General features: G+C 35.7%; 1 protein-coding gene across 1 annotated transcript in view; it reads right to left on the bottom strand.

The window, feature by feature from the left end:
• The window catches only part of LOC149800354 (uncharacterized), a 102,168-nt gene extending 91,194 nt beyond the window's left edge, over nucleotides 1-10,974 (bottom strand). The window contains exons 1-4 of the mRNA XM_089958397.1: nucleotides 10,931-10,974; nucleotides 7,471-7,682; nucleotides 6,737-6,931; nucleotides 6,323-6,562 (exon numbers count right to left, since the gene is read on the bottom strand). Of these exons, the coding sequence (XP_089814523.1) occupies nucleotides 6,323-6,562; nucleotides 6,737-6,931; nucleotides 7,471-7,682; nucleotides 10,931-10,974 (691 nt within the window). The remainder of the gene's footprint in view (nucleotides 1-6,322; nucleotides 6,563-6,736; nucleotides 6,932-7,470; nucleotides 7,683-10,930) is intronic.
• Nucleotides 10,975-15,004: the final 4,030 nt, after the last annotated feature.

The raw sequence follows: 15,004 nt of genomic DNA, 5'->3' as shown, positions 1-15,004 counted from the left end.
AAATAAACTTATCTTAATCACAGATTTATTTATGAGTGTTTCCATGGACCAATCAAGGACGGTCTTGTAATTAATCACATCGACGGAAACACACTCAATAATTCCATAGAAAACCTTCAAGCGGTTACTCAAAGTGAAAACTTATTACGAGGAAAGACTGGCAAACATAGTAAATATGCTAAGGCAGTTAAATCAATTAATATGGAAACCAGTGAAGAATTATATTTTCAAATGAATTCTGCTGGTAAATATTTTGATATTCATCAAGCTTCAGTACGCAGAGTTGCTGAGCGAATACGAAAATCAACATTTTCATATCAGTTTGGAGAATGGATCTCATTTAGTTTTATTCCTCTGATATTAGATAAATAATTACTGAAATATTTGATTTCAGAAAACAAAAAAAAATATTTTTTTTTTACTTTTTTCCACAAGAAAATAATTTTACTTTTAGATAAATAATTAATATATAATGAATGAAGGAAACATCAATGATATAATTAAATCCATTGATGTATTAAAAATAAAAGAAATACCATTATCAGATGAATTAGATGATGACAAGATCACTGTAGATTTCGAAACACTAATGTAAAACAAGCAAGAAGGTAGATATACTTTATCATCCAAGTATAGATTCATAAAGAAAATTCAGTCTGCGATGTATCGATCACTGGTTAACATCGATGAAACACAGATAAAAGAATTTACCCCACTGGCATGTGCAGTTGAAAAAATCCGATCAGCGCTGTCTGACGAATACGAGTCCAAAAAACTAATTAATACTCGTGCACGACAACTAAGAAAACTTATAGATGGTGAGCAGTAAAAGGATCCTTCTGAGATCTGATGGTAAAAATCCAAAATAAAAAATTTTTTTTGGTCATTTTGCCTGGTTTTTATCTATTTTTTTTGTGTGTATTTTTTATGTATATAGCTAAGATCGTATCAATAAATTTATACTCAGAATCTCGCCACGCAGATCAAGCAGGTTTCCAGATTGATCAGTTAGTGAAAAATTTACTCGCGAAAATAAATTATCATGACACCGAAGATAAACCGGATTGATTGGTTCCTGCACAATTAAAAATCCTGGTTGTTCTTTTGGCGAAAACGAATAAATAACAAATCCTTGATGAGCTTGATCCGACACTGACGAATGGTGTCAATGGTAGATTTTCTCAACTCGGGTGCGTTGTAATCGGGTAATTTAAAATTTGGTAACGTCGCCTCGGTCAGCGAGCATGCGGTTAAAAATTTTTGTTTGTTATCTGATTTTTCATCAATTATTGCCTGAATTGCTCGTGTGTGAACATTTCCATGTCGGCCGCGAGTTGATTTAATGTTTCTACGCGTTTGATGATTTCATCACATGAATTTGATACATTAGGAATACACTCACGAAAATAATTTTTTAATTGATTTAGCTGTATCTCATTAACTCGATTAATTAAATTAAATATCTCAATAAATTGAGTTAGTTCGAAACTTATTTGTTCAATTATTGGTGGTGACCCGGGAAACTCTCTGGCAATAAAATACCACATCATGTCGTCTTTATTTCTAAAAATAATACTGATTCTTGTTGCTCTTCTCAAACCATCTGTTATATCATTATAAAAAAATGACGCGATTGTCTGTCTGTGATATAATCATTTCTTTTAGGTTCCGTTGGTGCTGGCGGCGCTGGTGGTTGAACCTCAGGCCAACCTAGTACGGTTCTTATTGAACTTGCATAAATATCCACAATGTAATCTGAGCTGACCTCGATGATTGAAGTTAGCGTCGGTTCATGCGCAGATATCTTTATTCCAGGATCTTCTTCTGTTATATTTTTTATTCTGTGTATTAACTCATCATTGATTTGCTCAATCTGATAAGTACCTGTTGGCAAAACCAACAGCAGTCCATCTGGTTTATTTTTGTTAGCAAAAACTAGTGAATTATTTGACTGTAACCCACCAAATGATTTAGATCTAATGTTGGGTCAACTGTGGTAGACTCGTAATTGTGCTAATGCAATTTCACTAATAGAAATTGCCGCTGGAAAATTAATACTGAACTCAGGCTTGGTTAAGCTCGCCGAGATGATCGTTGTTTTTTGCGGAATCGTGTTCGTCACGATCTTCTGCAGCAACTCTGTCATTATTTATATTAATACCTTTAATTGTTTGATGGTAAATCTTGGTCATCTGCGAGAACTCTGCGTCAGATATAATACCGTCACTGAGAGTCTTTGACAACAACGAAGATAATTTTGAATATGCTGCCTTTGCTGTGTTCAATTTATCTGTGTACTCGGTTCATTTTGCACTGGTGCATGATGATATTTTTTTTTTGTTATAATACTAAATACACCAACCAACGTAGTTGTCACGGAAACAACAACGGTAACAGTTACCGGCGCCATCATCGTCATCGCAGATAATATTATTCCAGCACCAGCAAAGGCCGCAGAAACAGAATAAACAACAACGTTGATGATAACCAGTCTGCGTTGATATTTTTTTATTTTTATATTATACGTGTCGATGGTGGTCTTCAACGACGTTTGCCATGCACGCGCTTGATTATATCTGTATTTGGATACGCTCATTATTAATTTTATATAAAATTAAATGATGAAGGTGTTTCAGCGATAAATTCCATGCACCACCATACCCTTATTGCTGGTACAGGTTTATCTTTATCTTTTTCAGCAAGAAAAGGTTCTAGCGTAAAAGTTTCTTCGATGTCTTTATTTATTATAATATTTAACGAACCAAGATATCTGTCTGTGGGATGCCTCCAAGTATATTTTTTACAAATAATTCTGAATCTCACCAAGGAAAAATATTTAATCTGTATACGCCAGTAATCGGTGATGTGTATTTAAAACTAGTATTTTGTGTTGACCACGTTAAATATCCTGTCGACGTTGTAAATATTAAATTGTTAATTATTGATGGTTTTACCGCCGGTGAATTTTTAATAAAACTTGTGCTCGTAATAATATTTTCGATCTGTGATCTAATTCCTTCAAACATATCAACACTATCCTTAACTTTATTAAGTTTTCTGTTAATGTCGTCAATGTCTTCGTTGTGTTTTAATGTGCTAATTCTCTGTTGCATCGAATTATTTAAACTTTCAATATCCTCAATGATTTTTTTAATAGCGTCATTAGCTTTTTTAATAGCGTCATTAATTTTTTTAATATCTTCTTGAGTAGTATTAAAATCAGTTACATGAGTATTGTACTCGGTCCGTTTGATTATATCAGCTAGTTTAATATTACTCGTTTTTAGTTTTCCATGCTGATCTTGAAAAACAACGACCTCGTCAGGATCTACTCCTGCTATCGATAAAAGATTATTAACGTCATCTCGCGTTGCGTATTTAGATAAATCAATACCAGCTGCATATATTTTAGCATACGCGGTATCGGAGATCTGCCAGAAATGTCAACCATTAATTATATTTGAATGATTTAATTTATCTGACGTGTACTCGAGGACAGCTTTATGATGCGGTTTATCTGACTCAGATATAGCTGCAAGAACATTAATTGCTTCACTGCCACAAGTCGTGGGGGGGGGGGGGTCAGTTAGTGTCTGCGTTGGTAACGTAGAATACCACGTTGGAATATTTAATTGTGCAACATAATTTAAAAATTCACGTGGTGGTGCTAATCCGTAAGTGTCAATGTAAATAATCTCTCGTGGATTAATAGCATAAGCAACCCAATGTGTGCCTGGCCCCGCGCTGCTGTCGAGATTTATAATTCCTGTTTCATATTTGTTTGGACGCGCCGGTAGCTGATCTCGCATAAATACATCTCTAAAAATCTTTATTTTTAATTTTTTAGCAGCATTAATTAAATCGAAATTCGACATCGGTAAAACACTTTGTGTGTTTAATTTTTCCATACCATGGAGGTGTTCCTGGCAATCGGAGACCTTTTCCATACCATGGAGGTGTTCCTGGCAGTCTCAGGCCTCGTCCTTTTTTTGGTTATATTTTCCACCTACTGCTTTTTTCAACGCCATTCCTGACGCTGTTCCAACAGCACCTAGCGCGGCTGCTTTTGCCACGGCTGGTGCAGCTGCGGCCATTAACGCTGGTAACGCAGCTAGCAGTGGAACAAATCCACCTACTTTAACCATATCTTTGACGGCGCTCGGAGATACATTAATTTGAACTCCAGCATTGGCTGATTTAGCTTTGTTAAAATGTTTTTGCTGTGTTTTAGTTATTGACAATTTGTTTGGCTCGCCTTGGATCTGATCATTTTTTAGTGTTAATTTTACCCCGCAGACTTTTGCGGTACTCGATTGAAGTTTTTTTTGTCTGACTCGGAGTCACAGTCACGCTAACGTGCTCGTATGGCATTGTTTATAAATAACGCGATTGATTTAACTTACATTTTCTCTACGGGAGCATCAATGATTCTCATGCGACCATCAATACCTTCAAGAATCATAGTTCTATCGCTGAGTATGACAACAATCGCTCTAAATTGAGCAGCACCTACATTATCTATTCTGGCCTTAAAATGTATATCAACAACCGATTGTTTTAGCAAATCAAGATGCTCCAGTGAAAAGCAATAAATCGGATATAAATTTTTAAAATCTAATTGTGACATCTGTAATCCAGTGTCGATATTTTGATGTCGTCCCATATAACTTAACAGGCGATGATATCCACGCGCTACTGAATTATTTTCAAAATCCAGCGATATCTCTTCAATCGGTTCTTGATGTCCATTTATCAGCAGTGATATTTCACTGGCACGAAAATTATCAAAAATCATATGACTTTGAGTTTGATCACCTAATCGAGTAGCAAGCTGAAGAGCAGTAAAGATATGTCTTGGTGCAGAGACACCTTGCTGTGATGCCATATACCAAGTAAAATTACCATTAATATTACTGGGAATACTATCTGTGACGGTTGTTAACCAGGATATCACTGATTTACCACCTTGATCCATAAATGAAAGTAGTTTTTGTTCTTCACTTATTGATGGTGTCATCGACGGCATCCACAAAGTAAGTTTATTTAATACAACTTTACCGTTATCACCAACACCAGCACCAGCTTCTCTCCAAATAGCGTCGTTGATATCACCTTTTCAATAAAAGACAACCGTGTGTTTGGCTCCAAAAATAACTTTCTAAAGTCTCTGCAAAATTCAAAAATATGCGATAGCGGAATCGCGCATGAAAATCTTCTACGGTCACCTGATAACATATTTTTGCGCGTAAGAAATCCTAGATTATAATTTGGATTAACATCTATAATCATATCCGCGACAGTAACATCACCAGGATTAGGTCGAGTACGATCTTTTGGTTGTCTTATAATATACTGATTATTATCGGCGCTATTAAAATTATCTTTGGCAAACATCATACTGGGTCCAGCTCATCTAGTATAATCATCTGAATATCTTGCCAGGCCAGTAATTGTTGTAGCTGCATCAACGTTATCATTAATTGCTTCAATTTCTTTTCCATCAATCATGTAAGCGGCGCTCTTGAATAACGCCATGATGCCATTATTGACAAATCCGACTTTAAAATCTGCACCGTATATAGTATTATCACTTTTTTATGATCTCATCAACAACCTCGATAAACGCCTCGCATGGCAAAACATACCTGGTTGTATCATGTACTTGTAATTTAATTCGACTACTACTATTTGGTGTTAACGCGTCATACGAGTAAAACTGATAATCTCGTATTGAATCATCTTTGCTTATTGGTTCATCCATGTCAAAAGCGGCATTAGATATCCGCGAGAACATTTTATTATAAAGGATTATCGTCTAAAACGAAGACCATCTCCTGAAAACATACTAGTATTTACTATCTCAGTTCTCTGATTTACCAGCGAAGCTAGTTTTTGATTAGCTGCGTTATTTATTATTTTACTGACGTCGCCGGGCATTTCAGCGGTACTCGGTAATTTTATGGTTGTTTTTTTTTTCGTCGTACTAATTTTAATATTCTATCTCTGACTGCATCAAATGCTTTATTGGCAGCGGCGCCAACAGCTCAATCACGAATAACATCCATCGCCTTCATTGATAATTCATTAGCAATAGGTCCAACCTTAGGAGCTATTCGTGTAATAAAACCCTTGACTATATCACCTAATCCACCCCCGAATGTAAATTTATACATCGGTAACCGCGCATTAACCACACGGGCTTGTACTGGTCTACGATGACTTTCATGCACAATCATTTATTTAACTATTTATATTTAACCGCTGTAGTCGTCGACGAGCTCATCAATAAGATCACGGTAAACAGCTACGTCAATAATTTTACCTTGAAATAACCTTCGACAGATATCAGTTGCCTCGTTAATTATTTCCGGTGAATTATTTCCAGCTCGTTTTCCCCCGATTAAAACTTCTAGCCGAGCTATATCATTGACAACATTGTCGGGGCAGACAGAATTATAACCACTACCTGTTGTAGATTTTGGTGAAGATCCTAATAAAACTGTTGGTGATATAACTCTCTGTGAGAGTTTGTGTTTTGATTCTATTACTTTCTTACTGAATGCTAAAAAACATGGATCTTTATAATTAAATTCTTTTGATTTAGAAACAAAATATATTGCTGGAGCCCGTACAGATTCTGGTATCTTATTAAGATACTCTTTTTTCACATAAAAATTTCTATTTTTTTAATTATATGCAGCAATTGCAATCGCTTTATCTTCATCTTTAAAGTCACTAATAGCACTTGGTTTAAACATCTTAGTATAATATTCTAAGTTTGATTCAATCTGGACTGGAGTTGATTTTCCTCCTTGTTCACCAACATTCATTGGTGAGGGTTTTTCTCTAACTGTTGTAGTTCTATCTTCATCTCCTGTTCCTTCTAATAATCTTTGTCGATCTGTTTCTTGTTTGTCTGCTTCTTGCTTGTCTGTATCATAATATATTTTTTACTTTACTCATCTCTTTTTCTTCTCTTTCTTTTTCCTTTATTTCTCTTTCTTCTCTTTCTTTTTTCTTTATTTCTCTTTCTTCTCTTTCTTTTTTCTTTATTTCTCTTTCTTCTCTTTTTCTTTCTCTTTCTTCTCTTTTTATTTCTTTTTTCCTTTATTTCTCGTTCTTCTCTTTTTCTTTCTCTTTCTTATCTTTTTCTTTCTCTTTCTTTTTCCTTTTTTTCTCTTTCTTCTCTTTTTCTTTCTCTTTCTTATCTTTTTCTTTCTCTTTCTTTTTCCTTTATTTCTCTTTCTTTTTCTGCTTGTTGTCTCTCAAAATCTGCTGCTCTTAATGCGCCTTGTTCAAATACCTGATAAATAGGATCACTATTACTTACACGTGTAATATTCCGTTTTACTTTATATATTAACTTTTTCCATTCATCACGAGTTTTAATTTTAGGAAAAAATTCAGGTTTTAAAAAAAAAAATTCTTTCTCTAAAAGAAGAATAAGCAAAGCACCAAGTTCTTCCATACCTTTTCTATTTGCAATAGAAAATTTATTTATTAATCGTACACCATCATCATTAAATTTTTCCAATAGAGAAATTATTTCTTGTTGATACTCAGCTTCTTCGGGTTGACCCTCAGGTACTTCTTCAAATTCATCCTCATCCTCAGCTGCGGCTGCGGCTTTAGGTTTATCTTTAATTTTAGATTTAGCTTTGGTTTTAAATCCTAGTCTAGGTCTAGGTACAGGCACAGGTTGAGGTCGAGTCTGTTCTTCAATTTTTTTCAACACAGGAAGAATACCGTATTTTCTCTCTTTATATCACCTAGAAGAATTTTTTCAGTGGTTTCAGTCACTGGTTTAAATAACAATTCGGTTGACTCAGCAAATCCTTCACGTGCATCTTCAATTGCACGTATTTTTCTTTTGACTGATTCTCTCACTGGTAATTATTTTTTTATTGCTTCTAATCGCTCTCGTGCTATTCTGGTTCTCAATGATTCTCCAACATCCATGATTATAAAATACAATATTAATTTTAAATATAAGATATAAATTAAAAATATTTTCTGACAACACAAATCAAAAAAAAAATTAAAATTACTACAGCAGCAGGGAGGGCCTTACCTATAGTTGGTTTCACAATAACAGGAGCAAAAAATAAACATCTCGTAGAAGCCTCTTATTATGCAACAATTTCTTCATTTAAAGTTTTCGCAGAAGCCTTTATTTTTTTGTCGAATTAAATTTGGTACAACAAACAGGAAGACCCTATACCCATTGGTCGTATTTTAATTAAGAGCAAAAATAAACATCTCGTAGAAGCCTTTGTTTATGAAATCAGCCCTTTCTTCGGACAAAGTTTTCGTAGAAGCCTTTGTTTTGGAAAATACCCTTGTTCTGTCAGCCCTCCCTGCTGCTTCAATATATTATGAACAACACTCAAAACATAAGCAAAACAATAATGAAACTCAAGTCATACAGTGGTTTTGCATTGCTAAGTACACGTGCGTTAAACATGTATAACAAGAGGAAAGTGGTAGGTAATATAATGAATCTTTTTGGACCAAAATTTTTAAATTTTCCAAAAATTATTTCTTTTAAAATACCACGGGAATAATGTATCAAGATCTGGTAAACTTTAAATTGAAATGGATTTTTAATATTATTTAGATATGACGGCACAGGAACATACGTCATGACGTTACATTTTACTATAGCATAGCTACTTGGTGCTACAATTGGAACTTATTTAGCAGCATCAAGATAAACATTGTATATGTCCGTAGCTGAGATATCAACAGTTTCTGTAGCCTACCAAATGAGTTTACTACTTTTAATCTTATCGTCACGCTCAAGGGTATGTGCTATGGGCAATAAAACAATCAATTAAAACGCTAGTGTGAAACATTTTGCATAGCAAATTCAGCTAGAGTAAACTGATGAAGCTGTTACTAATTTTTGGAAATGCAGTTATTAAGATTTTGGAAACACAATTACAACATCCTTTATAAAGGCAACGGCGATAATATTAACACCGTTTAAACGCTGCCTCTGCAAGAGTAAACAATATAGACTTTGTGTATGTGGTATCATTGTTTTCGCCGTTTAACATTTTAAAAATATGCTCTTTGAAAACAAACAGGATACTACTCACTTGCGTGAACGATTTTGCGCAATTCTTCGAGATTGTTGATTTTACGAAATGGTCACGATAGTGACTATAATACATATGTGAAAGTTCTTTTTTCTACAATTAAACCTACTACTGCAGTAACAGGATTATTGATCGTGACAATACTGTATAAAATACTACCCCAATATTAGTTTCTTGGCGTAGCTATATTGTATATTATTGTGGAAGAGATTGCATAGGAAAATTATAGTAAAAACTTACCGTGATATAACCCCTTCTAATAAATGCAGCTCCCGTCTTTTTATCCTCCAATTAAAATGGAAATTCATAACTTATTAAGGTTTATAGATCCATATATATCCATTATGGTATGTCCAAATAATTAAAACATGACAAGTGTAATCCAACGACCGTTAAGTAAATCAAACTATCTTAATTTAAGAATGTTTTCAGTCAAACAGTGATGTATGGTGTTAAAAAAACAAAGACACAACAAAATGGCGAGTATAATATAACGGCGAAACATTCGCACATTGATGCGTATTGTAATTTGAAAGAATTTTTGAGTATATCCAGTTCTGGAATCAGATGACATATATGCTGGGCGACGATGCAGCCTATGCCGTTCGGTGGGTTTCAGTGGATTTATATCACAATTGTGGTTATACAAAAACTGATATGTGGATATGATCATAACAGTTATATATCGGCTATTTTTATAACGTTGACCTGGAGTATCCAGGAAACTTCAACCACTTTCACAAGAACCACACATCAGCACCAGAAGCCATGACTGTATTCAAGTCGTGAATGTCTCTGTAGTAATGCCAAATCATTGAAGAGTTGGATTGCCATATACAGATGGCTTCATTCTTGTTGAGAACCTGAGAAACAAAATAAACAATGTAGTAAACATATACGTAATGTAATGTTGTATCTACAGTAGGATATGCATAACGAATGAATCCCTCGGGTGCTCAGGTTTCGCCAAAGGGTATGGATGGTACCCTACGTTAAAATGAATACGGATCTGTGCGAAAATCACACGAACGAGTTTGAGAACAATTTCTTTCGACCCATGAATACAATGGAAAATCTCCGCAACCGTATTAGTATCGACCTTGTCTCTAATAGTGAACAAAAGAAGCTTCGCAGGCATGGTGCTGACCCGGCAATGTCAGTTACGCAAACTATTTGACAGTGGATTCGTTGCCATCCACTGGAGGAAAGCCAAGCTGAAGTTGACAAAGCCATTCTATGATGGTGCGTCTGTGTTGGACCTCTCGTGAACGTGCTGTACAATGAAATTATCAAACCGTATTACCAGACTACTACAGGCAGTTGTGCAACTGATTTATGTGTATCGGTGACAGTTTCCTGACAAATCGCGTCGGTTGTTTTAACCCAGTCGGTGCGTGTGGTTTCATTATTTATTGCTTGTAAGACAGTTGGAAGTTGTGCTATTGCTCGCAAGATTACTCTGTGGTCCGAGTTTGCTCTTGAGTGTTAGTATTATGCGCGTACCGATGTCCGAATACTCGTCTCGAATGAGTATAGTTAAATTGTGGAACAATAGCTTGATCACGATGTATGTTAACATATCTAACAGTAACAACCACCCTATATTTTCTTAACAAAACAGCAACGGCTCTGTGAAATTATCTACCTAAATCGACCTGTAATAGGCGTGGCAATGTTAGCAGTGAACGTTTACAGATACGTTTCAGCGCATTTGTGACACTTGTCTAATGTTTAGACGTTAACGGCTCAGCTTCCTTGTATCTGCTGGCAACGTCAAAAATGGTTAACTCGCACCTTTATGTGTTTTATTTACTATTTCGTCCGCTTACCTGATCATGCGGAAGAAGGAAAAGATTAGACTGACAAACTTCATTCGGCGTTGTCACATTAAACAATCCGCAAGAAATCTTTTATGGTTCGGGTAGGTAACTTTGCCACAAGGTTGATTTGGCTAACCATGCACGTGGAATCACATGAGTGTCTTTTGCCGCGCTGATGAGCTTTTCAACGACCGTTTCACACTTCCAGTAACCTCAGTAACTGCAATATCGTTCATGCTCGTTTTTTTTTATTTTTATATTAATATATGTTATCGCCAGTTAATGAATTCTGTCTATCACGTGCTGGCCTCCTAATGCAATCTTGGCCTTCATACCTCCTTCCTAAAGTGATCCGAGACAACATTAAAGGAGACCAAACAGCAGTGGAAATATAGAATAATAATAAAAGCACTATATAATAAAAACTTATTTTGAAGTTTATCTGCGACCGTAATGCCAATATATAAATAGTGGCATATATTCAAGAAGCTGAATTTCCGTGACCTCGTATTCAAAATACACGCACCTATTCGGTTACTTTCGTGATGTGACGTCATAGTAGCGACTGCAGCATCCCGACTGGCAGTTGCCAGAGTAAAAGACAATACCGTTTTGTGTTGTTTACGAGTGTAAGACATTAAGAAAAGGCTATGGACAACATTTATTTTCTTTTCCAAAAGATAAAGACATGAAGAAAGTATGAATACATTATTGTAAGCGAGTTGATTTCAATGCAACACCATACAGCACTCGGTGTTCATTACATTTCTCAAATAAATGTTGCCTAGAGGGATCCTGAAAATTGACAGATCTAAGATACGCAAATGCTAGACCTAGACTAAAAGTTGGCGCTGTTCTTGACATATCGTTGGATATTTTAAATCATGCGAAAAGTGTTAAACGTGAGAGTTACGAAAATAGATAGAAGGCCGAGTAAGTGACCACAAAATTCAACAATCAGTTCCCAGATCTTTTATCTATACCAGCCTTGCTAAAAACAATGCGATAACCCGACACCCGGGGCGCCTCTAATTTTTGTTAGCGCCCATCCTGTATTCAACGTGAGGTGACCTTCGGGCTTGTCGAAAAAAAAATTGTTTGCCTCAGGAAACATTGATCGCGCTGATGAAATGAGTAATGTATTTTCAAGATGCTGACATGCATGCCTTAACACGGCACAATCTAAATCAAATCACCACTTTCCTATGTGAAATTAAGATCTGATTTTAATCAAATGGAAGCTTTGCTAAAAATAAGATTATGAATCCCCGACACGGTCGTGTTTCGAGAAAACACAATTATCTGTATTCTTAAAATAATGTTAAGAACTTTTTTTATAAATAACAACAAAAAAAAAAACTTTCAGTCTATGTCTGTTAGATGTAGAATGTATAAACGGTATTCTGTAATGATTGGAACAAATATAAAACTATCCGTTGGACAGTTTAAATAGCAGCAATTAAACGAAAAAGAGGTCAGGTATACAATCAAAGTTTCACATTAACTAGCTGATAATAGAAAGTGGGGGCAGGCGACTATTGACCCCACCCCCTTGCCCCAATGTGCGAGCGCCCATGGGACGGGACTTTTCTCCCTGTGATACGCTTTAATATCCCCCAGGACAAGCCCCTTTTTCATATCCTGGTCAGCTGTAGCTAAACTGCAAAATAGCTAAAGTTTTGACTTAAGTACACAAGTAATAAAGCCAGTGTGACTATTTAACAGAAAGTCCTTATCCTTGCATTTATCTTGTGAAAAGGTCTTCTCTTCGGACATACTTCAAAGAAACCATGTTCTACGGTGTGTGTATGTAAGCACCAGCCTTTCATTGGCAAAAACAACCGATTCTCTATTTGATTTTAACTTACGATGCCTAGGACTTCATTTTAAAAGTTCAAATCTGCCGTCACAAGTTACCGTACATATGGCAACTTTTTTTCCCACGTTTTATGTCCCACCTTATTTCCTTAGGTTTAAGTCTTAAGGCGTGTAACACTGTTTACAAAATCAAATATGTTTTCTGAATTAGTTCTTTGGGGAACATATACTGCGTGGTATATTTGGTTTTATTCCTTCTTTTAATTTAATCATAGTAATTAAACGTTACAAGGTAGAGGAATGTAAGGTGTTAATTGGCCGAGTTTCTTTGGCGGAAATGCAGATGCGATTTTTTGTTTGCAGAGAAAATTACACAGCATTCACAGTGACCATTCAAGGGATTTAAGCTCAATGGGGACATGTTTTGCTATAGTACGGTTGTAGTGGTTTAAAAAAAAAGAAATTTACGTGAATAATGTTTAATCTTAACATTCTATTTACTGATGACAAAAACTGTCGTGTGATAATTATTTCGTCCAGTGCCGGATTTAGACAGCTAGGCCCTAAGCTATGGGAAGCTGTATAGGCCCTATTTGGTATAAAATAAAATTGAGAGGCCCCTTCAGACTGAGTTCAGAAAGTGAGGCCCTAAGCTGTCGCTTGTATAGCTTATGCCTAAATTTGGCACTGATTTCATCACTACAATATTCACAAGTGATACAATAGCATATGGCATATGTGGATTGCATACGTTATATCTATTTATGTACGGTCTGTTGTTTTTTCTTCTGCGAAATGAAAATTGACAGACATAATGTAATAATCTGGAGTTCTCTGCGAAAAATCGGGAGAAATTACGAGTTCTGGAGGTAGGTGTTGAAATGCCCCAAAAATTGGGAGGTTTTTCTCCTGGCTTGAGAGTTGACAGGTATGAACTGTCCGGGCTTGTGAGTTTATTTGAATCACCAGCCCGGGGCCTGTGCCTAAAAATTTTCTTTGAGCACTGACCAGTACAGTACATGAACTATTGTACCAGACATGTATATTAATCAGATTTGTCAATACGCTAACTGTAGACTGTAGGTAAAATACACTGTAACTGAAGCATATGAAGGAAGCTTCTTAATGTTTAAATTAGTTACTTATGATTTCTGCTTTACAGATTTATTTGTGGGGATTTTTTTGTGTGAAAAACTAATGCTTAAGTTACGACCGATGAAAACCGTTCCCAATGCCTTTTACACCTCCCCGGTAATGGATATTGTTTCACACACAAGTCGGTCCCCATTCTAGTCTCTTAGTCCAGAATTCAATATTACTTCTCAGTGTTTCAGTGTTGAATGTGTATTTTCAAGCAATTAGTCCTGTGATGGTGATGGTGGTGGTGGTGGTGGTTTTTCTGTGTGTGTGTGTGTGTTTGTGTGTGTGTGTTGTGGGTAGGTAATAAATATGTCATTTGCATATAATACGATTGAACCTCACCCTTCTTAAATGAATTTATTGCATTGTGGTAAATTTTTAATTTTTACATTGGGTACTATCACCTAATCCTTATCAAATTTTTGCACAGCACACACTATATAAGCATTTATTTTAAAATTACATTGCTTTGTTTAAATACCAAAGTATGACATATGATTACCTTCTTACTGTTGTACTTTTCTTCTGTCCGGTCTTAAACACATTGTTAACACACAATTCAATAGATATAGTTATCAGCATATCTAGGAAGCATATTCAACTTTTGAATGTGCAACCTAAATCTGGTCTCCTCCTGCTTATCTCGCTTGCCATGCTTCTCTTTGTATTGGAGGACTGGCCAGTTTTGGACACTGGACAACGTGATCTGCGTTCTCATCAAAACTCGGAAAAACTCGGTAATTAATGGAATCGTTGTATCTTCCGCGCACTATAAACACTACCCGCCTACGATATTTAATTTATATAATTTATAAACATTACAGTCGAATTAAAATTTGTAAAGAATTACATGCATAAAGGGAAAAGTTTTATTTCTGGTCTCCTGTAAGATTCTAATGATATTTCGTGACATGACCTTGCACACATTCATTCAACTTAGTGTGCCGCCGACCACTCGTAAGGTAAATTTCGAAATATAATTGCCGAGGTTACCCATAATCTGTATAGCTGTCTCACTATCAACTTGACTAGTGGACCAAACTCAGCAAGAAGATATCATGCCGGTCGAGACAGGGACTTGTCTCACGCAAGCTTCTGGCAAAGCAATTAAACAACTGTAATAAA

This window comes from Sinohyriopsis cumingii, chromosome 5 (assembly GCF_028554795.1).
Source record: "Sinohyriopsis cumingii isolate HCF-2022 chromosome 5, ASM2855479v2, whole genome shotgun sequence".
Classification (NCBI taxonomy): Eukaryota; Metazoa; Mollusca; class Bivalvia; order Unionida; family Unionidae; genus Sinohyriopsis; species Sinohyriopsis cumingii.
Note: the sequence above shows the minus strand (reverse complement) of the source record. Positions and strands in the feature narration are given on the sequence as shown.